Genomic DNA, 27,545 nt, shown 5'->3' on the forward strand with positions numbered 1-27,545 from the left:
AAGATGCATCAGCTCCAGAAAGAGATGTATTTAAGCCCCAGTACCTCTATGCTCCACAGTCCCAATGCCTCCCCACTGGCTCAGCTGGGGAACTGGCAAGAGCACAGCTGCTCTGCAGTGTAGACACAGTTAGAAGTATAAACATGGTTATTAGGAAAATCCTAGTGAAAACCAGTTGGCTAGTAGTCTCTGTATGTTGGCAGATCAAGGGAAACTCTTATAAGCAAGACGTGTATTCACCAGTAATAATATGGTTAAAACCATACATACCTTGTCTTCATTAGTACTACTGTAGTGTTAGTTACCAAATGTGAGCTAACACAAGGTAAAAACACACCTGTATTTCTATGATCATACAAACATGGCATAAAGGGTAATTATAGCAACATTTTCAAATACACAAAATGTTGATTTAGTTCGAATTTACCAAATTTACTTAATTTTTCATATGATACATTAAACTTATTTCCTAAAAGGCTAATGCAAAGGCAGCTTCTTCAGTTCCTCTACGTACTTCCCTGTGTCACAATTCTGACCAGACTCCAATGGCTACAAAACATTTAAATTGGTTTCTTATCTGATCTCCTTTTATGCTGTAATAGACACAGAATCTAATGTATTACACTTGAAAAAGGCGAACTTAAAATACAGATACAGTCACAAACTGTATCTTGTTAACTTTTGTTATTTCTAATCAACATGGCTGAGCATCAGCTGGGTGGAGAAAAGGATGGTAATTAAATAGTAATAGAAAATAAACATAAATTTATATGAACTTAAATCTCAAAATGAACAGTAATTAATATATCATTAGCATATTCATTGTTCAAATTATGTTCAATCAACTTTAAATCACTTGACCTTGACATATTTTGAGATTCAAATGTTGATTTAGATTGGTTAAGAATCATTTTTAAATTAACTGTTTCACTTCCATTGCATAAAAACTCTGGTACCTTAATAACAGTTGTGCTCCTTCTCTGTTCATTATCATCGCCTCTTTTATTTTGCTTTTCCTTTTTTTCAAGTGAGGCTTTTTTCCCTGTTTTTTCACAGAATGTTTTCTGGAGTTCAGTGTTTTTTCCAGGTACCTTTGTGCTATGACCCTTATCTCTACTGTCCATTTCTGCAACTAGCAATAAATCTTTACATTTCTGACCCTGTTCGAACTTGTCTTCTCCACTCTGTTTCTCCCCACTTATATTTATGTTGTCCAAACCATAAATTTTACCCTGTGGTATTTTCTTCTCACTTACTTTCTCATCGTGACTCAGAAGCTTTTTTGCTAATCGATGTTCTGATAATGGAACATAATCCTCTCCTCCATAAATAATTTCTGAGAGGGCTGTATCTGCATTTAAATCACCAGCATTTCCTAACAATTCTGTACCTAAACTTGGATCACTATGCACTGGTGACACTTCAAAATCTAATGGATAAGATTCAGAGACTTTTGCTGCATACTGATTCTCTGAAATATTTCCTGAAGAAACAGCCAAAATTTCTCGCATTGTACTCTTGGCTTCATTTGGATTTAAATTTGATTTTTCTACGATTATGTTTTCTGCTATGAAGTAACTTTTATCCAGAGATGCTCTGTGCAGTTTGGTTGTATCCCTTTCAACAACAGCAGAAACACCTGGATTGCTCACAGATTGCAAATTTAACTTTGTCTTTTCACGTCCATTGTGTGCTGCCAGCTCTCTGGCAGAGGATGCAACTTTCTCTAAAGGTATTGCATCCCTTACACCTGAAAGAGAGTCGCCTTTTTCACCACACACTTGAAACTGTTTGTCTTCAGAGTTTAAAGTATTATGGCTATTAGTTTCCATAAAGCAATGTTCTTTACACTGACATTCAAAATGGGTTCTTGGTTGCTTGTAAAGGCTGATATCCAGGGCATGCCTTCCAGTTTTTGGAGTAACTTCATCTTTCTTCATTGTTAGCTCAAAATTAGTTTGTGATTGCATCTCATATTCTTCCTCTGTTGAAACATCACTCCCTGCCTTTCTTGAAAATTTTTTTCCTGTGGTTTTGTGTAACACTTCCACTTCAGGCAATTTCTTTGATACTGCCTCTGTTTTCTGTCTCTCTTCATTAACAATTTGCTCATTTAACATTTCACCAGGATCCTTATTCACACTCACACAGATCTCAGCTGAAACAAAACAATCTTTTCTACCATTTTCTTCTTCTATACTTTGATTACCAAAACCCATTAAATTCTCTTGCTCTGTATGTAGCTTATTTTCTCTGTTGCCACTAATGCTACTTTCTTGGCCACTGAAATTAAAAAATTGCTTTAATATTCTATCAGTTTTGATTTTATCATATATGGCTACATCTAATTTTCTTCTGTCCATTTCCAATTTATTTTCTGTGTGTTTAGGTTTACTGGAAGAGTTATCTTTTTGCAAATATTCCACATCCATCATGCTTTCATTAGGTGTGTTTTCCTCTCTGAATTCAACAGCTTCATTACATCCCAAACGTTGAGAGACTTCATCTGACTTCACAGGTTGCTGGAGTTCACTCTCTTCTGGTAAGCTCTGAGCATGACAGCACATGGATTAAACTGAGATATCATGGAAAGCATCTGGGTTTTCCCCTTATTCTGTGCATTCTTAATGCTATTACTGAGAGTTAGGAAGAAAGATTGGCATGGAAGAAAATCTTTGAATGATCACAGACTTCAGAGGTCTGATCCCAGAAGAAAAAAAATGATCATTTCTCCTTTGAAAAGGATTATTAATTTTCTGATTTGCTACCCTCATTACAAAGAAAAAACCCATCAAATCACTTTGAGACTGGAAATCTACTTCGGTTATCTTCATATAAGCTAACAGATTTAGAAGGCTGCTGGAAGGTGGAGGAGGATGGAAGATGGGGGGTGTTTGATTTCCAAAGAAGCAGTCCTGGAGATTCAGAGCAGACTGAAACTCCAAAGAGTTTAAAAGATTCCATTTGCTCTGAAAGAATGTGAAGCCTATTGGCATTCACAGGTTTCTTGATCCTTGTTTCAATTCTTGTTCTTTGTTTCACTTTTTATCTTTGATACCATAGCATTATTAATCATACTAAATCCTCAGTTATAATGGATACTTATCAACAACAAATATTATGTATTTCCATCAGTATGCTCCACCACTTCATGATGCACAAAGATACATGCTGTTAGTGTTACAGTTTGTCCAGACATAATCAATAGCAAGAAAAGCCAATAAAGACAAAGCCAGCACCAGACATGCATTTAAGAACTCTGTTTTTCTGTAATAAACATTAAAATTTATACCTTATGATAGTATTCTCCAATTTCATGTAGTTTATATAGGACTGCATTTAATATGGGCATTATTTTAGAGATATGCACTGTATAGATTATACTAAAGCACTGTAGTCCATAAAGAATGACTATATAATCTCTTCCAGAGAGAAAGATTTCAAAAGACAGTGAAGAATTTAAAAGTACTTTTTTCTCAATTATTTGGAAGGTTGATTCTGCAGCAAGCATGTATTTTGAGTAATTTGTCTGCTCAATTTCAATAACCTACTCTTGTTTAAACACTAAGCATAAATAAAATGCTGTTTGACCCCAAGGAATCAATACAGTAGAAAGGTAGAAGGAAAAAGAAAATCTAAACATGTCAAAGAAACTTAAGAAGTTAATTAAGAGGGCAATGCATCTCCCTGTTTAAAGAACTCCCTTATATGTTAAGTGGACCAGAATGCATATTGTGGAATATTAAGGCCTACATAGAATATCAATGGTGTGTGCACACTAAGTTTGCCCTCATTTTAATGTCTGCATTTATCCAAAAGATCAAGCCCTAAAATATTAAAGTATTAAAATGTACTGTATGTAACTATATCTCCATCAGAATTTAGTGAATCATATGATCCTTCTAGCTGGAAGAACCGGTAAAATGTATGGATGGTATAGGATTTTGCTTATCTAAATGATACTGGTGTAATTTAACACTCCTACATTTCTATATTAAGTCCAGTATATAAGGAATTCTAGTCTTTCATATCTGCTGCTAACTTTGTGAATAATTCCAACAGGTATATTGCTCTTTGTTTGCCTAGCTGTTCTTTTCGCTCGGCTGGCTGCCAGGGGATGACTTACCTCTTCCTCCTCCAGTCTTTTCAAAGAGTCACCTGCAAACTTAATGTATTGGGTCATCAAGGTCACTAAGGCAGTATAACGAGTCCGTAAATCCATGAACTGCAGAAAAACAAAGGTGGGGTGGGGGAGATAGAGGGAAACACTTCCATTAACCTTCAAAGAGGTGATAAACACTACTCTAGAACTTATCCTGATTTTGATTCTAAAATCCTGATTTTGGAATCCAAAGTCCTAATTTTGATTCCCAAGTTGAATGCCATCAACAGGGTGCACTTTCACAAATAAATCCTAAGGATCTATGAGGAGATCCATAAGGAGAAGAAACAGAAGACAATGTTTTGACTTCACAGTCACTTGATTCTTCCCCCCTGTAAGAATAGGTTATAAAAGGGACAAGCAGCACTGGTCACTATTCCTCTCTAACAGTTAGCAGGGAGACAGACTTATCTTTCCCACCCAAATGAGGCTGATTTGCCTTGGAATTTGTCAGTGTTAGGATCTGGTAAGTTTTACCATAGCAAAGATGAAAGCCCCCCCTGTTTACTGTGATCAAGATCTAACCCAGAGGTAGTTCTAAACCGTTTTACTGAGGTACATTTTTCATATAGCTTTTTATAATTTAGGGGACTTTTGATTATCAACAGCAATATAGTGTTTCTTTATCTAAATACTGCATAGTGACCAACAGAATATTTATCACATAATATCCATAGAGAAAAAAATAATCTTGCTTGGGTTACACTATTTAATCATTAATAAATCCTAAATCCCATTCTTGTGTTTACTCTGTTTTAAGCAAAGACTCAAAAAAACCACATTTTCCTGTCATAAGAAATCCATTTACCTCTTGAATAATGAAGTCTGATGAGCTTTGCATTCTTCGGCGTTTCACTGGAGATTTTTGTTGGGAGTCAACCATAGCTCTGTAGGTCATAGTCTGCAACTCATAGTCCTGTAAAAAGAGAAAATACACAAAATGACTGGCATTCCACATGATACTGACACACACACAAAAAAAAGAATTCTAAGTATAACGTTATTTATTACCTTCACAGCAGCTGAGTATTGTTCTGAATACTTCTGGCATTCATCTATTTTGCCTTGTTTCATTTCAATCTCAGAAACCAGCATCTGTAAAATATGAATCTACATTTTCATCTTAAAAAGTTATTTTTATTACTATTATTATTAGCAACTCTACTTTATCTAACATCACGAAAGTTACATAATACGCTCATTGCCATGCGTGCACAAGTAATTATTTGCTCAAGCCTATGTCCTGGGCTTTGTCAGGCTTAGAGTACAGAAGGAGTGAAAAAAATCTGCCACGTTTAATAGCCAGTGAGTGAACTTAAAACAAAATCAAGAATACACCATTTCGTGCATATAATTTATTATTTTGTCTCTTATTTAAGCTGCATTTCTTTCTTGCAGGAGACAGTTGTTGAGTGTAGCCCTGCTTCCATGAAAATATTTCTATGTCCATAAATACCAAGAGCAATACTGAATAAAAAATGATGCAATAAGGAGATTCCAGAATTCTAGGCACCCTCTAAGGTTCTGCTCTTCTTGCACATTTGAGGACCAAAACAATGTGGTCTATAAAACGGCAATAGTTAGTGAGTGATACATTCATGATGTTAGCTGCATTATAAACATAAAACCATAAAAACTGGTGATGACTTGGAATTTTACAATAAGGGCTGAGGGATATTAGCACCTCCTATCAAGAAATAAGACTGACAATACTGGGTTAAACTGATGTTTTAATTCTTTGGTCATTACAGCAGTGCTTTCCTACAATAAGATCCCTTCCATACCTTATGTTGGTTCAGCTGTTTAGCCAATGCTTTGCTATTTTCCGGATGGATTTCTTGAATCTTTCGCTGAGCATCTTCCACTTGTTGAATCCAAGTGTCCAAAGAATTGTAAGTATCTTTGTAATACTTCAGAGATTTATTAATACCTTCTAAGTCACGCAACCTGATTTTATTTTAGAAGATAAGCCAAAGGGGAGAAGATGAATATTAAAGATAAAAACTGCAACACTAAGCCAAATACAGCTTTAAAGGCTTCAGATGCCTTAGCACTGCTTATAGTTCACACTATAAACATACTAAAATAACACTAACTAAACAGTAAATTAACTTCTCAAACACCAAGATTCCCACCTTGATGAAGCCTTTTCATTTGTCATAAATGACACCCAGGAGAGATCCTACTACAGAAGAAACTGCATATATCCCTCAGTAGTGAGCTAAACTGCTTGAAACTCCATAAGCACAGGAAACCCCAAGCAAGAGGGAGGGCTCTGCAACAGCAATTAATTCTGTTATAAGAAGTGAGAGGATTTCAAATGTGACCTATGTAACTCAAGAAGGAGCATGCTGTGCTGGAGTTAAGTCATGGTTGGTTCACCATACTCTCTGTGCCTTCCACAAAACAATAGGAGTTACACTAAAACTAAAGCCTTTAAATGTTCTAATGGGTGAAAGTAACTGTTCCTGTAAGTCCATTTTTAAATCACGTGTTTGACCTGAAAAGAAAGTGCTGTATATTTTTTGAAAGTGGTTTCCATACTGATGAGAATACTGATAGTTTTTCTTTCATGATCCTTATACTGTTACTTCAAAGATCATATAAATATACCACTCCAACTGCAGAATAAACATACTTATTAAACAACTTTTTATAGTTCTACTTGGAATGAATACTTTGAATTGCTCTAGTGTTGTTCTCAAGATGCCATAGGGAGACTGAAAAAGAGCAAGCAAAGGAAACCGTATTGCTCAGGTTTCATCCTTAAGCATGTTTTAAAGCTAATAACCATAAAAAAAGAGAAAGGATCATAACTGCAGCCAATATTTGTACATACTTTTTGTATAATGATCATCAGTGTCAAGGTGTTAGGAAGCAGCAGAGGGAACATTTGCAGAAAGCAGCTTGTTTACAGCTCCATGCTGCAACTACCACAATCTGTCCTATTTACACTAGAAGCCACTCTATTAACAGTAATTTTTCAGCATATTCTATTCAGGATACAGTCCTGTGAGGAGAGCATGTGGTTCATGTTTGCCCTCTGAGGAAATAAGGACACTTCAGCAGCTCATAAAACTACTGTTTTATCATTTAGATTATGTCATGCTATCAAATGATGAAATATCTGAGGTGCATTTAAAGCTAGCCATTCTGCAGTCAGCTTTAAATGAGTCAGCTTTTGCCCATCTTCCTTTTAACTTCCAGCAATGTTAAATAGAGACAACTAAATTAGTTAATTACAAGTGAATAACTTCAGTATTGCACCTGATTAGGTATTCATCCCTTAGAAAAGGAGAACAAAAAGGGGAAAGGTTGTTGTGTGAGTTTTTACATCAACAGCACTATCTTTGATGCTCTTGTTCAGGTTATCTGTTATGACAAACTAAAGTAGATTTTAAAGGAAATAAATTCAGGCTGTACAGTACATACTTCCTTAACTTGCCCATACTTCTTCCTTCAGTCTCTATAGTTCTGGTTCCTTCAAATATGAGAAACAGAACTATAGAGACTGAAGGAAAAATTATTTCCAGGAATGTCATATACGCATATCTCCTTCAAAATTATGGGCAGGTGTGTTCTGCTGTACCTGCACATCTGTGTAGGCATGTGCATTTGAGTAACATTCTCCAATATCATCGTGACAGTAATACTGAAGGGCTGAATTTAGAGCAACATCTCAACTGGATATTAAGGCTGCATGAAAACAGTTGCACACCAAAAGAAAATACTGGCACTTCACCAAAAGTTATTGCAGCAAAATTATCACAGAAGTCAATGGAAGCTAAGGACTTCCAGACTTAGCACTTCAGTCACTAAAAGCAAGTTAACATGAATCCAATCGTAAATGATGAATCAGCTCATCAGTTTAGCCTGTCAGAACTAATTATGTGGAGAAACAGATGGTATTTCCATAGGACAGCAAGCCATTTCTGCAGGCTTTTCTTTGGAAATAAAAAAGACAATTTATCTCTACTGTGCCTCAATAAGTTGTAAGTAAATAATGTTTCTATATCTTGTTAATTTTTTGGTGCTCCACAGTCACAGACATCTCCTGTGGAAAAGTAAGACAATGATGTCAACAGCACAGAAAGGGTCAGAAAGTTGATCTTAGCACATTTCACAAACAGTTCAGAAAACTATGCTGACCTATTTTAATATTCTTTTTCCTCAGAAACAACAAAACCAGCATAAAACATGAACAGATTATAATAAGAAGTTATACTAACCTATTTTCAATTTGACAATGAATGTTTTGCCACCTCTCGGCTAACTGATCAACTTTTTCTTTATGCCAGTCGAAGTCAAGATCACGTTCCTTGTGCATTTTAAACATCTGATCACTGATCATCTTTGCCTTCTGTAGTTCATCCTCTAAGGCATGGAACACTTGTCTTTTCTCATCTACTTCAGATCTCCATTGCTAGTATGTGATAAATGATAAATTGTAAATAACTCCTAAATTATGACACTATTTTATAAATGAGTATTTTACATGAGTAAAATGTATAAATGAATAAACAAAAAATGTTTAAATGAGTATTTTACTTTTGGTTGCTCAAACACTAGAATGGCACCAGAATGGGTCTGAAGCAACTAATTCACTATGAACTGCAAAATAATTCTAACTAACAGCATCCCCTACAACACATAGATCAAAACATGGACAGCAAATTAATACACTTATCTTAAAAAACTACAGCTTTCAAAAAAATCACTACGTAGATGCCAATCATTCTATCTAACAAAAAAAGCATTACTCATCATTTGCAATATTAAAATGAGGCATATACAGCACTCAAAAAATGCTGAACTTCAATCTTACCAGTTTGCGAAGATACCTGCCAAACTTCCTGGAAGCCCTGATTAGTATACCGTAACAGTAGCAGGAATGTTATTGTCGCCACATTTATATAACAATATATTTATGTTACCTTAAGTATATGTTACCTTTTGAAAAGACAAAAAAATAAGTCTTACTGCAGCATTGACAAGTGCCACTCTTGGAAGTTCAGATACTTCAAGGCATTTCCTAACAGCAGGAATGAGCATGCAAACTATCCAATTCCTAAGGCTCCAAAGCTGTCATTTTTTTCTGAGATGTCAATCCTAATACAGACTTTCCTCCAAATACATAGGCCAACTTTTGATACAATATACAGTATATCATAACAAAATCAGGTGTTACAAGACAGATCATTTTCCTATTAATTTTTGATTTGCGCATGAAAAGGCATCGGCCAACTCTTACCTTTAATGTACCCATCAGATTTTCAATATTGTTTTTGTCAGCTGTTACTGCCTCTTCTTCACACAATTTTGTTTCATAGAGTTTTACTAATGATTCTGCTCCTTGGGTGTTCTTCAGCACCAAATTTACAGTTTTTAATCTGAAAAACAGTAATCTCTTGTTAACGGAACCATTAATAACAACATTCAATACACTTGTGTTTTTCAGCCTTTTCATGTCATGGGGTACCCCTTTATATAATGTTAAAATGTTAACTCCCTTTTCCTTGATCAGTATTATTTGTACTAATATCTTCATATTTATTTTGAAAACTGTAAACTAAACACGTGTGATGAGAGATGGCCTGTTACATACTTATCTATGTAAATGGAAGACATGGAATAAACTTGGTTCATGTTCTGAATAACAACATTGAGCTCAGAGCGCAGAGTAGGGACTGAAGGTGAACCAGCAGCTTGACTGAAAAACTCTTCACATTTATCTGTGATGACTCCCAAGTCATCCTTCAGCCGATCCAGCTCTTTCTTCAGTTTCTGTAAAATGAAAGGTGATTGACAGTGCTTTTATCCTACATCAACCTGATGTACAGTCTACATATCATTACCAGTACAGGTCTACTCTCCTTTGCTTGTTTCATGTGGACACCATTAAAAAAATTTAAAAAGGAACGTATGCATAAAAGGGAAACTAACAGACTCACCATTTATTGGCATCTTTTTTTCTCACAAACACAAGCTTAATCTTTGACTCTTGTCTTTTCAAGGTACACTGCAAACCTTTCTGGCTACAGTCAAAATGTCTGGATATATTTGTTTTAAAATAAAATTTCTTTTCCTAGGTAAAAGAGCCTTTCTCAAAGGCTCACCTCTTGCTCTGAAATCCTAAACACACTTTCATGTAGATCATCCCTTTCCATTGGGGTTCGGATCTGCCGTATTAACCGCTCCTCACAACTCTCCAGCTGTAGTCTGATATTTCTGACTTCAGAGATGTAGAGATTGTAAATAGATTCTTCCTGCTCCTCTGTTGAAAGGAACAAGGCGCATGTTACCAAACAAAGCCATCATGTCATTTTCACCATGTCTTCTCCTGAAGCACTTTATAAAGTCAACATTCTACAAGTCTTTCATGACTGGTTGAAATCCCATCAGTTTCTATTGGAATTTTTTGCCTTACAAGGCAAATTTTAGGAACCCTTAAATTTTAGCTGTTATAAGATCACCTCCTCACACATGAAAAATTATTGTATGTCTTTAGACCATTCAGCTCAGGTACAGGCGTCACCCCTATGCAGACAGTGCTAAGCTCAGTGACTGATATCAGGCACAACACTACAGTAAACCTTCAGGGCTTGGTTTTGGGCTTTTGTTTGGTTTTTTTTTTAAATCCTCTATTTCAGATGCACAGGGCAGCTCATATTTCCTTAAGTATAGTGAACTATGCTAATGCAGTAATCAGCTTTGCACTACTGTATTTAAGTCATTAGCTACTTGACAGTAAATCAGAACAGATATTTTAAGCTTTCTGTTCTTATTGTATTTAAAAACAGACTTAAAAGAGCAGTAACTACAGACATTCCGTGGAGCTAGGAAAATACTTAGGATACTTTTCTTGCCTTAGCAGTGTGAAAAAAGCTCTAATTCTGTTATGAACTCGACAAAGTAATCAAGTTGCATTTCCAACATTCAAAAACAAGGAGGCCATGACTAAACAGTGAGCTGTAATGCACAGAATAAATTCTTGTGTGTAAAATTTTTTGTAGCACTCTGTATATTAAGTAACACACACATCAATATTTTTACATAGCTTATAGACAAAGTTAAAAAAACTTAGAGCTTCTGTACAATGTAATTGTGCACATGGTTAAAATGATGACTATCTGTTCAGAAGAACTGAGGCATTAACAATATCAATATGATAAAATGGGTAATCCATAAAAGCTGGTATTCAGAGAGAGAAGTTTTATTAAGAGCTACAATCTTTCTCATGAGGGCATCTTTCTACTGTTCTCAGTGAAGTTTTACCTCTTTCTGCAGATTTCAGCAGCTCTTGATAGTATTGCTTGCAAACATTAACTTCCCTTTCCAGCTGTGCTGTATCAGAGCTTGTAAAGATTTTGGACTCTCGGCTATCTTCCACAAAATCATCAAAGCGGGACTGCAAATTGCTTAGAACCTGCTGATGTTCACCTGGCAGCATTGTCTTTATCTGCAACAGATTATAAAACCAAGGCACCGTCAGCAAAGATACATCACTCACACAGTTCCCTGTAATGCTTTTTATCAAAAAGCTGTATTGATCAATTACTGAGATGGTAAAGTCAAAGAATCAAGGTTCTGAAAGCTTGCTGTTCCTAAGCTGGAGTCCACCTGACAGCTTACAGTTTACACTCACTATAAAATCCTTTTCCATCTTTAACACCAGCAATGGGCTGTGTTAAGCCACCCCTACATCAGGCACCATTTCTCCATCTAATGCCACACAGCAACAAATGAGCAGCCAGCAAGAGTCATGCAAGTAGGGACACTTCAAGAATTATCTCAGATTCCTTCCTTCTAATAGCAACAGTGGGAAATTAGGAGTGAAAATGTAATTTTGGGTATTGCAAGTATGATTGCAACAGTTTGTAGACAGATATACACCAATGTTGTATAATAAACTATTGTATTAAATAGTGTTACACTATACATCTAACATTGTGTAATTCAGTGATCTCACACATTGTTTTAGCCAGAAAGAACAGTACTTTGATCTCTATCACTATTTCATTTCTGACAAATTGATCTTAACTAGCTATTTAACATTTCAAGTTACAGACATGCATAAGAAAGAAAAAATGCATTACAGAGAAACGAGTGTTCAGCTGCCTTCAGCTTGAAAGACTAAATGTCACCTCATAGTTGTTCCGTTGTTATTAGAAAGTTGCAGCATGAGGAAATAATGGGAGTTTTTCATGAAGATTAACCTTAGCCTAATGAAGCTAATCTCCCCAGTTACCTTCAACATAAATGCAGAAGGGTAGACTCTTGCAGAACAAAATTCAGATTTAGACACTGTTTATTGCTTTCAAGAGATCCTGTCCCTCTGCTGACAACAGGACACTAGAGAGATTAGCACGATGAGGCAGGTAGTCTTCATGATACCACCTCTCTGCTCCTTCCTCAAATGTATCTGTGTAAAGGCTGCTCAGATCAAGGCAGAACGTTGCACAGTGATAACCAGCATGGCCACTGCCAGCTATTTCCACAAGGAAGATGAGGATTGCTGCAAATTGTTGATTATACAACGTTTCTGCGAAGCGTAGACTATGACTTCCCAGCAAATGGCTAAGAGGCCCTTCCTAGACATAGCACATACCGAGGCAACATTGCCAGCTCGAACAGCTTCAATTTCATTGGTGAGATAATGCCAGGACACCACACTCTTCATGTTTACATGTGACTCGTGCCAAAGGGCCAGAACATTCTGAAATTGCTGTTCAATCCTGAAACATAAAGAGACTTCAACTTTAGACCAGAGTAACACATGAAAAGGGAAAAAAAAGTAAGAAGTTATTTTAACCCAAGTGTCATATAAATTAATTTTAAAAGAAAATGGGTGGTTTTGTTTTGTCCCTACCTGTTGGCTGTATCTATTGCTTCTTTGTTTGGTGGAGGAACTGAAAAGCATACAGATGGAACCATGGCCTCATTACCACTCGGGCTAATGACTTTCCATTTAGCACGATGGGAGTTGTTTGCTAGTACACACTCATCATCTTTGTAAATAGTTATCTAGTATTAACAGAAAAGCAGAATAATTTAATGAGCTAAGCATTACAAAATACTTTCACAAAGCATTTCTGCAAATGATGTCAACAAATAAGCAACAGAATAACAAAACCAATGTTCAACACAAGGATTTGCTCTTGTTTACTAGGGTGGAAGAAATGTAGAGCCCAGCGTTCTCCAGGAACATGGCAACTAATGAAACTTTAGCTGAATTCTGACATCTGTAATTGATTTGAGGAAATTCAAGTTTCTAACCTCAATTTGTCTATAGTCACAGATGGCTTTAATTGGGATGGATGTTTTGAGTATACACTCAGAGTTCCTTGGCTTCAGCTGAATTATTGCCTTTGCTCTCCCCACAAGGCCTGCTACTGTGCTCTTATACTGCAAGAGTTGTTCTTTTTCCTCCTAGAACAGTTAAGAAAAGAATATGTCATAAGAGATGGCCAGGATACAGTGCTGCTGCTTTGATCCTATTAAGCTTTTCTTTTCCTGACTTCTTTTACTGTGTTTCTTAAAAGTAACACGTTTTACAATAACAAAGTATCTTTCTGAAGCCACTGGCTTCCCACAACATCTGGTATTGTAAACATAAAGAAATAAATAAAACTGTATTTTAAAGTTATGAAAAACAGTCATTACATATTGATAGATGCAATGTTTTAATTGTAAATTCTAAAAAATAATTTTTCCCCATCACTTTAAAGCAATACTTTTAACACACATAATTTATATCCAACTATAATCTATACATTTCATTATAACTCACATTAATGGGATCCTTGAATTCTTACCATAGACTCCTGGACAAGGTCTTCCAGCCTATGAAGGCTGCTTGATCTATCACAATTGTATTTTCGGTATATGGTATCTTTCAAATTCTTTAAATACTCCATGGCTTCTTTGGCATCACTGAAAAACTAGGATGAGACAAATATCTGTGTTATTTTTAAACAACCTAAAAAGTATATGAACAGCTACACTATTAAGTTTTCTTTAAGTGCTCTCTTTTAAAGATAATCTTTTCTAGTAGCTTGAAGTGACCACTGCACCACACAACACTATTCATTATCTCCTGTCTAAATGCACCGTTTAAGAAGGTGCATGTTGTAACACCAGTTATTCTTGGCACTATCTACATGAAAAACTAATTCAGCAGTTATTGAACCTTAGTTAATTACTGTTCCTGCAATGGGAAAATTTTCTGAAGTTCTTGCTTCCCTTGGAATTACAATTACTTTCATATTTACAGAACAGATGAAGCCTACAAACTGTAGCAAACTAGCTGGAAAATTCAGCAACCACACTGGAGCAAACATTCTGGGCAGGAGGGGAAGTGAGCTGCCACACTTGGCAGTTCTGCGTGGGCATCTGCACCTGCAAACTAGGGTCCTGGTTAAGCACAATTGGGAAAGGAAATGTCCTGTGATAATCCTCACCCCATTCCGTCCCTGAAACCTCATTTCTTACATCCAGAATTCCCATTTCTTCCCCCTACCACTAGAAGCCCAAATCATTCAACTTTGTCTTCTCCAGTGTCCATTTCCTAACTTTGGGCTCTCACTCGTCTCAGTCCGAAGGCATCTCATCCCAACATCACCCCCCTTCCTCTTCAACCACCCAACACAGAAGACACTAAGAATTAATCTTTATAATTTTTTTAAAAACAAACAACTCTTCAATCTTTGATCCTTGTGCATATAACTGAGAAACCCTTGTATCTTCGATCTCCGTGCATGTAACCGAGTACTGCATCATTTGCTGAGTATGTTAATGGGTGATAATCAGAAAGGTGTTTCGTTGGACGTGTCTGCTGTCAGGGTGTTCTCTGCTCTGTTTATTATTAATGCTGTATGTTCTATTTCTATTTGGGTAGTCCTCGAACAACCACCTAGAATATGTTCTCCCTTCACCATCACTAACCACCCTCCACTCTACATCATCCACAGAAGCTGTATTGATGGCAGTTGTGCATGACAGGGAGAGAACACGGCTTCGTTCTCAAGAGTCTCTACTCGCAGCTGCGGCACTTTGAAAAAATGTCAGGCCAGATGTTCGTCTGCTGTGAACTGATATAACTGTACTGAAGACAATACAGGTGTGATAACACTGTGGGAGCATGGCTCATCATCTAACGATTGCATGTGACAAATGTCAATTCTACAACTAGCGCTTTCAGTAGAACTTTTTGACTATGGACAAAACTTAAAAACATTTAACACATTTATTCATTTACTTTCTTACCTCAAAATATGCAGCATTTTCTCTCAAATGTTGTTCAACACAGTGACAGAGCTGAAGAATCCAGCTCCATTGTGTCTGCATTGCAGCTCTATAGGCCTTTAAGGAAAAGTGATATATTTTACAAAAAGAAATGAAAATGAAAATGTGCATATCTTTACAGAATTTAGGAAACACAGAAGTAATGTAGCAAACACAAGGATCTAAACCTGACCTCCTCACCCAAGAAAAGCAAGCTGCAGCAAGGAAAATTCCAATTAGACGTGAGAAAAAAACCTGTCACTACAACAGCCAAACATCAGAAAACAAACACAGAGGGGATGTCAAATCGACATCCTTGGGCACATTCAGAATTCAGCTGAACAAAGCCCTGACACTGCTTTAAGCAGGGGCTGGACTACATCTCCTGAGGCTCCTCCAGCCTAAGGTCACCTACCATTCTGTGTCTCTATTTACTCAATCAAAATAGCTGGATTCTTGCCTGCATACAAATCGGATATTAAAGTAACACTGAATGCATAATAAAAATAATTAATCAGGACTCTCTGCAACCTATAACTTTGTGTACAGTTGCACAGGAATTTAAAGAATGTAACCCTACTCGAATGATGCCTCCCATACTGTCTGCAAGGTGCTGCCACTAGAGATGCACTGCAGGAGTGTTCACCAGCAGAGGGTACTCTCGACTTTGTGAAATCAGCCAAAAGCCTCGATTTTTCAATTCCATATGATTCTCAGGGAATTCAAAAGAGTTTTTCCATTGGCTTCAATGGATTTCAAACTGATGCATTAATGCATGGATTCTTCTGTAGAAAAAGGCATAAACTTCCTTTTTTTTTTTTTTCCCCCCCTTTTTAAATGTCCCAATATAGCATCACTGCAGACATCATAACCTGCAGAGTCATCTTCACTGTGATGGCCTGGTTTCATGATATGTATCTTTAATATAATTCATATATTAAGTATATTACACTGACAAGAACCCATTAGAACAGGATATACTTTTAAATAATAGAATCCCCTACGTTACAGAAAAGTCAGTTATTATTCAAAGTATATAAGAAGGAAGGAAGGGAACAGTTTTCTTCATGTTTCCAATTTATGCAGATATAAACTCACTGACCTGAAGAACCATAAAAATTCATCCTCCCTGACTGTTTTTTCATTCTTACGTAATAAAACAGCTTTTTATTGTTTCCATTTTTACCACCCACTGTCTGTATTTACCCTTTTCTTGAAGATCTACAAGGAAAAGCATTTACCTACTCCTTTGGAGACTTGCTATGACCCTACAACAGCTACAATAAATTTTCTGTAAACCATTTACCTACAATATAGAGCTTGATGTGATTTGCTTCAGGCTTGAATCACCTGATCAGATTTTTAGCATCCAAACAAGTTTCATAATTCACCAAGTTATGAAACCAACCCTAAACTGTAACAGGAACCTGTACATATAGTAAGTGACTAGAAAAGCTCTACTGAAACTTTTTTCAATCCAACAGGAGAGAAACCACACAAGGACTATTCTGTGCCCTCAGTTTGCCAATTCAATTTGCATCAATAACTATAGAAGCTGCACACATGACTAGAAACATCTGTACAGACCAACTCTGGAAATTTTAATTTTAGACTTTAAGGGGATTTTATCTAGGCAATCCAAGAAGTAACCATAACTTTACAGAAGAGCTTTTACTTGTTGGAAACTGGAAGACAGATACAACAGAGATGCTGAAGAGCTTAAAAAAAGGCCCCATTATTCAGAGTCTTGTTTAATTTCCTGTGAGTTAGCACTTCCCTTCTTTTACCCCCAAAACCTAAAGTCTAAATCACAAAACTATTTTCTTACCTCAATGGTTAGCCTGGCTGGGTGATTTTCAAGAAGCAATTGCTCAGCTATTTCTTGTACTGATTTAATAACAACTTCTTTTTGATCAAGTTCTCTCATTAATTCCTTTTTTCCAGACAAAAAAAGATAGAAACATTTTAGGAATTTCTTAAATTCTTAAAGATGATTTAATTATTCCCTCTGGATTATACTAGCAATACATACTGCATGGTATTCCTTTTTTCTTGTTATATTGGGGTTTCTTTCACTCCAGTCATATGCAACCTCTTCCTCTTCTTTTTCATTCAGCCATATCAGCTCTCTAGTAGCACGAGACACAAAATTGTGAAGAGTATCTAGATGCCTTTCTTGATTTCTTGATGTGTTCTTTATTAAGAAGAAAAAAAAAGATTTAAAAAAATCAGAATTTAAAGCCTATCCCTTATCAAAGATGATATACACTGAAAAGCTGAACATCGAAGAGGTATAACAAACTTACCAAGAGTTTTGAATACTGACTCTCCAGTTTGTGCAATTTTTCTGCATAACTGAGTTTAAGAGGGGCAGTCATTTGGATCTGTATTTGGTATACGAGGTCAAAAGGCAACAAAAAGGTTAGATATGTTAAACCACTAGATATCCTGATTTCATTATATGTCATCTAGATACCAGAAGCAAAAGTAAGACTGTGAAACCCAAACACAGTTCTAAAATTCAACATTAGTTTATGGGTCACCCAGTAAGAAAGTAACCAAAGAAATAAAGAATATGGTGGTGTACCTCACTGATTTTAGCTTCTTTGAGGCTGGATTCAAACTCCTCAATAGCTTTGTGGACATTTTTGTGATTTTCTAAATGGCTTTCAACACTTGGTAAATCTGAACCCCATTCTGCTCGATCAAGTTGCACCTTACAAACAAGAAGGAAAAATTAGCCATGGTCTACAAGGGGTAAACGTAACTATTAGAAACAGACTGTTTCCATAAACATCGCTACCTGCATTTCTTCTACCCAGTTCAATAGGTCCTGGACAAATTTCATGTTCACCTCTTCTTCTGTCAAATTCTGATCCACAAAAGCTGATTTCATGAGAGGTTTTCTGATTTGCATCAGTTTGAGTGTTTGCAGAGTCCCACTGTCTACTCCTGTCACATAACTTTGAATTAACCGTGGTGGGATGCCTGGTGTGTAAGTGGGAGTGATGGTTGGTGTCAGTCTGGAAGTAAGACCTGATGAAAGGCCAGATGTCAAGCTGGAAGAAGTTAAAGCAGGTGTTAAACCTTGGGTCATTGCAGCATTTAATTCAGGGGTTAGGTTTGTTGTAAATCCTGAGTTTAAGCTTTCGGTTATTCCTGATATCATCAGCTTAGTCTGCTCTGTTGTCAGTGCATGCCCCTTGTTGTACACAGAAGAACATTCGGTCCGTATGGCCATCAGTTCATCACGAAGTTTTGCAACCCTATTAAAATAAAAGAAAATAAATAAATAATTAAAAAATTCAATGAATGTTTATGATTAAGGTTTATCATGCTGAACTGAAAAGCAATATGAATTCACATAATCTCTCATATTTCAGTTGTACTTAAATATTTATAAATAAGCATTTATATCAGAAAGTATAGGCTATGTCAGCCTATACTTCTATAAATACAGATAATAGATGCAGAAATCAGGCAATGACCAGAAAATCAGCATGGCATGGGTACTAGCATGCACCGTACACAATTCCAGGGAACAATCAGCAAAGCAGAAATCTTACAAGATACTACATGTTGTAGTAGATCAAACACTTGCAATTCACAGCCAAGGAGCTGTTATGTGCTTGATCTCACCCAGTCCAGGACAAATCCAGAACAACTTTGGAGCCACTTCTTCATAACACGGAATTATGCTGTTTAAATGCATCTTTCTGTGAAGACTGTACACACTGCCACATAGAAGCTAACATTACCCCGCCTATTACCTGTTAAGACACCTACAGCTATCACCAGAAATGTCACCTCCATTTTTTAAATCAAAATTAGTGAATTCTGAAAGTATTTTAGGTGCAATAAAAACAAGCCAACATCTTTACACTCAGACATCTAGTAAATATTGAACGTTTAAGTCATGTTCTAGTGAACGACTTAATTTTCACAGATGACTACAAGCAGCTTCTCTTGTCTTCAACAATGTTTGTGGGCAATGTACCCACCAGAATACGTGATAATCTTCATTTGGGTGGCCAGTGACAGATTGAGAAGTTTATCCACAGACATAGAGATTTGAAAATGTTTTCCATAATGGGAATCCATATTTGGACATTTATTTTTTCATATAAATACACAGTAAAGTACCTTTGCACAAGCTGGTCTGCCTGGTAGTATTTTCCATCAATAAGAATTTGGGCATCAATCACTTGCTGGCGGAGAAGGTTCTCAGATTCAAGAAGATACCCAGCTATCTCTGCTTCATGTTGAAACTGGAGCCCTGATTCTAATCGCTTGGTGTCCTGAATAAATAAGAGAAAGCCATTAAGCCCTGCAGCTAAACCAAAGAGAAACGACCTGCAAGAATCCTACTTTTTGGTAAGAACTTCTGATCTTGAAACAACTGTGAAGCATTTTATCTAACTACCAACAAAAAACCAATCTAACAGAACTCGCTCTAGGCAATTTTTGGTATTTTCTTGAAGAAATGCTAAATTAAAAATAATAATACAATGAAAATAAAGGTAGCAGCTATTAAGTATGCACTCAAAAATCCTAAAGATTTTTTTTAATTAGCCATTCCAATACAGTAAACTCATGAACATAGACAAGTAAAATCACCGACTGACTTACAGACTGCAGAGCATTCCGGGCAAGTATTAGTTTGTCCTCACAGCTCCGGCTGTCCCGCTGAATTCTGTTTGCAATCTGCTGCAGCATTTCCAACCTAGGAGATACCAGAGCATTTCAGAAAAATAAGCAAGTATTAATGTTATTTATGTTGCATGACTTTAAAAACAAACACACAGCACAAATACATACGCCAAGTTACCTGTTGCCTTCTAAGGTGCCATTACCAAAGCTTATGCAAGATTTAACCAGTGTGGGACCACAATTAACAGAAAGAAAAGTCTCGTTAGAGTCAACGCTGGTTCGAGCGCTAGTACTGCTGCTAAACAGTGAATCACTGCTATGATAGCTGTAACTACTGCTATTCATTTTTACATCCAGAGCACGGTCCTTCTGGCTGTTTACATTTGCTGAAAAATGAAAAGATAAAAGTCCTACAAAATGTACAGCTTCTAGGGATGAAATTTCACTACTGGCTTTTGAAGCACCTAGCACTCCTTTAAATAGGCTTCAATACGCATATTCAAAACCCAGCAATTAATATTCTGCCAGCTCTTCAAAGGATTTTACCTGGGGCTATGTAAGCTACCTTGCTTTTGGCTTCACTACCTTGCATTAAAGCTTTGCAAGTACAGACTAGGCAGCAACACTAGGGCGTCTCTAGGAAACTGACACACCAAATATTTTATTTAAGTGTCACTAAATGTCTCTAAGCCAAATAAGAACTTAAAGAAGTCTTTGCAGTGATTCTCAGACTCTTCAATAAAAAGTTTCAAACAGGAGTGAAGTGAGAACTCCATGCTCCACGGTACGGTACAAAACACCTCCAGCTTGGGCTGATGCCTTTTCCTTCAAATGGAACTGCACAATGAAACTGGGGGAATGTTATGGTTATTCAGCTCATAATAATTTAATTTGAGACACCTGTACACCATCCAACCCACCATCATTACTCCACTGTACAAGTATGCATGTTTACTAACTGCCCTGTCCCACTAATCTGTCCTCCTGCAAATTTCCCTTCAGCTTCTTCCACATTCAGAGCTAATTGCTTCCTGCTGTTTTGACCACAAAACAAGTAAGAAAAATCTGATCACTGCCCTTAAATTTACGTTTTAACTCAGAATTTGGGCTAGGAGTGATTTTTTCAGTATTTCACCCCCTGCTTTTAGGACCTCCTGAAAACCACACCCACACCATAAGATGACTGTGTTTACGCAGAAGAGCACAGCAAAGGCACAGACACACCCCTACAGTAATTCCAAACTCTGCTAGTTTTGCAGACTAGAGCTCAGTTTGGCACTCTACTCACTGACATGATACTAATTTTGATCCCGCACACCAATCTGGCCACATGTTTTCTATCTGTGTTGATACTTTCAGATATATTCACCAGACTTGCAGGCAAAGTTTTAGTACTTGCCAAATTTCAATATTAGCTGAGGTCAGATTTTTGCCACAACCAAATCCCACCTCAGGAGCTGTATCAACACCGCCTATTAGTGAGATGCACTAGTAACCCATACAACAAACATAGATGAAGTTCTTGTGTCCAGATCAACTGACAATTTTAACTTGATCACTAAGCCAGAATCACTTAATCAACTTCTCCCTCACTTTGCAGTGACCACCACACATAGTGACCATCACCATACCATCTGTCACTTTAAGTGTGTTTACCAATCCTGAAATATGAGAAGGAGGTTTTGTTTATTTGTATTTACCTGTGCTCAGTCCATCTGAATAAAGAAGAAATAAACTACAAAGATAATCCAGCTTTCTGCAAGCATGAATACAATTCCTTTTGGCGAAGGCAGGTACCAACTTTGCCTTTGGCAGGTCAGGACAGATTAACCTGTAAAATCTATCAAGCTGTATTTCTTCTGCTGCTTTCCAGTGTTCTGCTCTGCATGGTGGGGACAACTTTGCCCTCCCCTATAGGAACTTCCTTCACAGCAGGATGCTGTGAATCAGCACCTCCCATTGAATCTGCCATTTCAGTCATGCTCTTGCTTGCATGACACTCTGACTGCCTTTGGACCTTCTCTTGCTAAAATCTGTCTTTCTGAGGACTTCCTAGACAATGGTCTGGATTCTTCATGCTTAATTTCAGGTACCTAAACCAGAGAGAATGATCATGCTATTGTCACCAGAAAGTCAGTGCCAGGACTCTCTAGAAAGTGATTCAGATCCTAGGTGTCTTGTCTGGGTGCTTAAAGTTAAGCAGAATGAATCCAGACCCAAGTGACTATACCTAGCTGCAGGTAGAAGCCCAAAGAATCATTTAACTTAAGAACTAAATAGAAGTTCTTTTTGAATTAATGAATGGATAGCATCTGTGCCTGCCACAGAACTCAAAAGAGGTACCATTAAAAAAAGCAGAAATGCTCAAAGACTGCATGAAGATTTTAAACATGTTCTGTATGCTATTAGTGACGTACAAAACAGTGTCACACATCCTACTACCATGGAAGACTACTATGCGCTTTGCACATCTAAACACTTTGTGTGCTCTTGAGCACAACCAACTTTTAAACAACCTCAGAACAGGACATTAGCCCATAATGCTGTGCACCAAGTGAACTATACATTTCATGTAAAGGATAAGGATGTTGCTTATATGAAATATGAGTCCAAGTGAGACAGCAAAGTGATATGAACTTGGCTCCAACCAATTTGTACAAATAAGGTGGTTATATTCCTGTTTAAGTGCTTTGATGACCTGAAGCACAGATACTATTCATTATGATCTTCTGAGACTATTCCATCTGGACCTGCTTCTATAAAGCAGATAAAGACTTCAGGCCTGAACAAAGGCAGAATTACTGGATCTAGAAGAAATAATGTGGATGTTATCATTGAAGAAAACATTTACAAATTTTCAGTATGGGTTAAAACAACAGAAAATATATTAACCAAGCCTGTCAAGTGTTCACTAGCATACCTCTCCACTTCAGGCCGAAGGATCTTCTCTCTTTCCAGCATGGCAATAATAAGCTTTCCCCATTCTTTTTCTATATCATTTGGATGGTAGCCTTGAGGAAGTTTGATGCGTCCAAATTCTATCCAGACCTTAAAAATTCATACATATTTGTTATTTTAAGCCACAGAAAGGAATTTCTATACATTTCAATGCATGTTAAAACTTACCTCTAGCAGCTTATATAGACGTTTAATTTTTGATTTTTCTGTCTCCTTTGGTGGAATTTCTGTTTCTTTAAACTGTAAATATTGATTATAAAGTGCCTACAGAAACACAAAAACCATCATCAACTTTCACTTGCAATGAATATAATCTTACTCTCCAAACCCTCTTCTAATATTCTTCATAAGCTTATGTTCTTACATTGTTCTACTTCAGTTCTATGAAAAATGATCAGTGACAAGCTGAAGATTTGGTTTTGATTGCCCATATGTTAGAAAAGTATTTATTGTTACTTTGAACAGGTTAAGGAGTAGTACTGTTCTACAGATGATTTGATTGTATAAATCAAAAACTACTTCATTTGTCCAAGCATGCTTTCAGTAAGATAAAGTGTCATTCCAACAAGGGAATTTAAGATGCCACACCTCACCTTCAATTCCACAGGATTGTTGGGAAATGCTCTGTCAGACATTATCGTGACATGGTGTCTGATCCACTGCATGAGGTAGTTCACCATATTCTGATATTCAACCCATTTGACTTCAACATCCTACCAAAGCACAAGCCAGGTTACAGGTCAGAAGATAATTACCTGAGAGCTCATTTTTGCTTTATCTTTGAAGCCTGAGGTCTTCAAACACATAGAAAAGAGATTTCTAAACTCTGCAATTCTGAAACAATATTTACTTGCTCGTTACAGCTCACTTAAAGCTTCTAAATACATGATTTCATTCTTCAGTTTTGGTCCCAAATAATTCCACTGAAACCACAAAATTTTCTAGTTTAATAGACATCAAATTGGTAAGAATCAGAGAGGCACCATTTATAGGCCCACAACTGAAAAGTAAGAACTTTGACTCCATCTATCTTTCTCCAACTTCACGTATATTGTTTTTAGTTAATTTCTTTGCACAAATATTTTCATGTTCAGAACATAAAATAGCTGCTAAGCCTCTAAAATCTCAACCTGGAAAATCATGTCACAGGAAAGTGTGACAGCAGTCCTATGGGAGATCCAGGTAACGTTTTCAAGCTGAAGTCAAGAATTGTATTAATGAAACTCACACACCACACAAGTATTTTTCTCCTACTTACATTTGCACCGATGCCTTCACCACCTTCTGGTACTTTGGGAAATGCATCATAAAGTGATGACACGTAAGTTATTACTGACTTCTCATCAGGCGAGGAAACATCAACATCTAAGAGAGCAAGACAGAACAGCACTTTATCACGTAGTTGTAAGAATGCCCACAAATATCCTACAACCTGCAGGCAGACTGGATTTTATTTTAAAGTTAGGGTTTTTGCAACAACGCCCTTTGCAGTTATCTTACCTTCAGGATCCAGAAGTCTGGCAACACCAAGTTTTTCTGCTACAAAAAAAGCATGTTCTAAATTTGCAAGGTTGCTTTGAACAGCAACGGTATTCATGTCTATCAGGTCCGGCCTGTCAAATAAAAACAGTAACAGTTAATTACAGCTCTTTACCAATTTTAAATCACTGCTGTATCAGTAAATCAAACCAAGAGCATGGATGGATACAGCAACAGAGTTTTCATTAAAAAAGGACTTCCTTAAAATCACGTGAACAAGCTGAGGTCAGTGTTAAATACAAGCAGCAGAAAACTACAACACTGTCAGTTCTTCATCCACAGGCTAGTTTCTAGCCATCCCTTATATATCTCTCTCTATTTTCTTATGCACATTTATTCATGTGCATTGCCTTGTCCTTTCCACTGCCCTTGAGGAGGTTAAACACACTTTTCTCTTAGAACTCATTTGCATGAGGAAGTTCATTTCTACCACCTTTACAAGTTTTTAGTCATTCTGCATCAAAGTCTTCGCTGCATGTCAGAACCCATACAGAAACAAGTTCAGTCACAAAAACATCACTTTAACCAGGAAGACAAGTATTCTTACCGGGCTTTAAAGAAGTCTTGTTCAAACCGCATGGAAGCCCTGCTTTCAGATAAACCTTGCTGTCAGTTGTCTTGTAGAAAACCCTCAGCCCCACGCACTTACACCTTCACACCTTCATCCTGCTAAACTCCATTGCCAGCCACAATACTCTTGTTTTAATGGAATACTCATCTTAAGCCAATCTTACCTATAAACATTTTTAAGGCCCATAAGTATTATCCTGTACCAACATCACTACTTTAATGTTTTAAATTAATTTAAAACTTCAAAATTAATATTGTCCTTTAGGTTTGATATGTGGTGCTTGGTTTTTAGATCTTGCGATTCTCAGGGCAGAGTATGCTACTGTCTGCCTCTTTCAGCACTGCGAATCCTCTTAGCCGTAACAAATAAAAGGAAGAAGGGATTTTCAAAGATGCTGAGCAAAAACTCATCCCACTGAAGCCAACTAGAGTCATAAGGGTCTTTGCTTACTTTGCTACTGAAAACCAGACCCACACTGAAAAAATCCTAAAACAAAACCCCAAAAGAAAAAAATATGACATATAAGCTTTAGTGAACAATTCAGTCCTTAAATTTTCTCATTTTTGTTTCTAGAGAAACTATTTTCTTAGTTTTACCTAGCAGAAGCTTTAAATAATTGCATCAGAGAGAAATAAAACTGTTAAATATCATATTGTTCAAAATGAACTATAACATTTCATTTGGCAACACCCCAAATCCCATTGATCACAAAATGGTATTAACTTTGGGAAACTCAATACAAGCTTGTCTTTGAATTAACTACAGGGGCACTGTAAATAAAAACGTATTTCTTTTCAGCCATTTAGAATCACTGGTTTCCTTGTGCTCTTTAGAAGACCAATCTACAAGGCAGATAATAATACTGCACCTATTATTTCTTGAAAGAACATTTCATTAATAATAAAACTTGAGCGGTGTAAAAAGAAACATAATCCTCCTAAACCAGCAGCAGTTTCCACTTCCAATATGCTTAGTGGCAGCATGATCAAGCTCACGCCTTTCTTTGAATTTCAGTGCGATGAAAACAATGGAACAAAACCAGTATCATTTGTTGCTCTTAGCAGCACAGAAAATCCGTGAAAAATAAAAGATAATACTAGAAAAGGAAACGGAGCACTCCAGTCTCCTACTTCAGCCACAATAATGGAAACGGTATGAGTAGTAAAGATTGCTTTCACAGCACAGTTTTAACAAGAGAAGCAGGTTTCTGTAAGTGTACACTGTTTGTTTGGTTTTTTTTTTCACCTGCCTTCTTTACATTTGTTTCACACTTGATAAAAATGGCCCAAGAATCACTTATGCTGCTTGTTGGATTGTTGACTCTCAGAATAAGAAGGACAAGTTGTTGTAAAAGCCTTGACTATTCCCAGAAAACAAGCTGCAAGCTGCAGAGACACTGACATGATAATCTCCTTAGAATAAAGCTTTCATTAAGATGAAGAAGAGGTAAGCTTTTTCTCACTGCAATACAGGTAAAAATCAATAAAAAACAACTGCTGTTGCATAATACATTATTTTACATTGGTGCTGTGGCTTCACCCCGCAGCTCAAGAAGAGACCACTCTGTGGGATGCCTCCTCCACTTTTAAACATACTTTCCCATCCCTGCAACTCCTACCAGCACAGGGTTATTCCAGTTCTCCTTTAAGAACCAGGGAAAATTGCAGTGAACGCTGCTGTTTTCAGTTAATTATACACTTAACACATAGCATACCAGCCTAGATTAACTGGTCTATATTTACCTGAAGTCTTGATCTACCAGAAAATACTACAGAAGATGGCAGACAGCATTTTTCTGTCTTGACACTGCTCACCTTTGGTTTTCTGAAGCAGCAAGAAGGCTCAACAGCCAGCTGAGAACAAGCCCACTGATGGTTTATAGAAGAGAAAAGGCAGGTATTATGACTTGAATGCAAAAGCACCTGGTACTGGCCATGGGAAGTGGACACTGCCAGATGCTTGCAGCCTTCACCCTCTGCAGGTCACCCTTTCCCCTTCCCAAATAGTAGAGGGATATGTTGCAAAGCCACAGGAAAAGGGAGTTTATCTCCCAGAGCTCAGTAAAAGACTTTTTTAGCCCTAGAAAAATGCATCCAAAAAACATGGCTCAGGAAACCACTGATTGCCACATTGTTCCTTTTGTTTAAGAGTGTTTTCTCATGATTTTAAATAAAAATAAAAGTCATTTTTATCTGCTGTAAGCTTGCTGAGATACCTGTCCACTAACTGGGTACATGGGAATTTGCATTTGAGCATGCACACATGGAATTCAGTGCTGTGATCACTGATCACCATGCTTCTCTGAAGAATCAAGGGAATCCAGTATTACTGAGCACAGATTGTGCAGTGAGTGTTGTGGGGCTGTATTACACAGGCTTACAA

At 36.9% G+C, this 27,545-nt stretch overlaps 1 protein-coding gene across 18 annotated transcripts in view; it reads right to left on the reverse strand.

Moving 5' to 3' along the window:
- DST (dystonin) overlaps nt 1-27,545 on the reverse strand; it is a 307,609-nt gene that overhangs the window by 126,221 nt on the left and 153,843 nt on the right. For 15 of the 18 annotated variants that reach the window (XM_075049328.1, XM_075049347.1, XM_075049329.1 and 12 more), the window contains 26 exons: nt 24,554-24,666; nt 24,312-24,418; nt 23,647-23,766; nt 23,222-23,317; nt 23,016-23,143; nt 20,075-20,168; nt 19,589-19,743; nt 18,249-18,711; nt 18,033-18,161; nt 17,752-17,829; nt 17,478-17,639; nt 17,274-17,378; nt 15,428-15,523; nt 13,978-14,103; nt 13,439-13,591; nt 13,032-13,186; nt 12,771-12,897; nt 11,438-11,621; nt 10,279-10,436; nt 9,768-9,946; nt 9,414-9,552; nt 8,392-8,585; nt 5,947-6,109; nt 5,174-5,257; nt 4,971-5,078; nt 4,127-4,225 (listed from right to left, as the gene is read on the reverse strand). In XM_075049328.1, the coding sequence (XP_074905429.1) occupies nt 4,127-4,225; nt 4,971-5,078; nt 5,174-5,257; nt 5,947-6,109; nt 8,392-8,585; nt 9,414-9,552; nt 9,768-9,946; nt 10,279-10,436; nt 11,438-11,621; nt 12,771-12,897; nt 13,032-13,186; nt 13,439-13,591; nt 13,978-14,103; nt 15,428-15,523; nt 17,274-17,378; nt 17,478-17,639; nt 17,752-17,829; nt 18,033-18,161; nt 18,249-18,711; nt 19,589-19,743; nt 20,075-20,168; nt 23,016-23,143; nt 23,222-23,317; nt 23,647-23,766; nt 24,312-24,418; nt 24,554-24,666 (3,715 nt within the window). Of the gene's footprint in view, nt 1-956; nt 2,583-4,126; nt 4,226-4,970; nt 5,079-5,173; nt 5,258-5,946; nt 6,110-8,391; nt 8,586-9,413; nt 9,553-9,767; nt 9,947-10,278; nt 10,437-11,437; nt 11,622-12,770; nt 12,898-13,031; nt 13,187-13,438; nt 13,592-13,977; nt 14,104-15,427; nt 15,524-17,273; nt 17,379-17,477; nt 17,640-17,751; nt 17,830-18,032; nt 18,162-18,248; nt 18,712-19,588; nt 19,744-20,074; nt 20,169-20,273; nt 20,619-23,015; nt 23,144-23,221; nt 23,318-23,646; nt 23,767-24,311; nt 24,419-24,553; nt 24,667-27,545 lie in introns of those variants that run through there. The other 3 variants (XM_075049342.1, XM_075049343.1, XM_075049334.1) reach the window with 3 other exon arrangements.

The sequence above is a fragment of the Buteo buteo genome, chromosome 17 (genome assembly GCF_964188355.1).
Source record: "Buteo buteo chromosome 17, bButBut1.hap1.1, whole genome shotgun sequence".
NCBI lineage: Eukaryota > Metazoa > Chordata > Aves > Accipitriformes > Accipitridae > Buteo > Buteo buteo.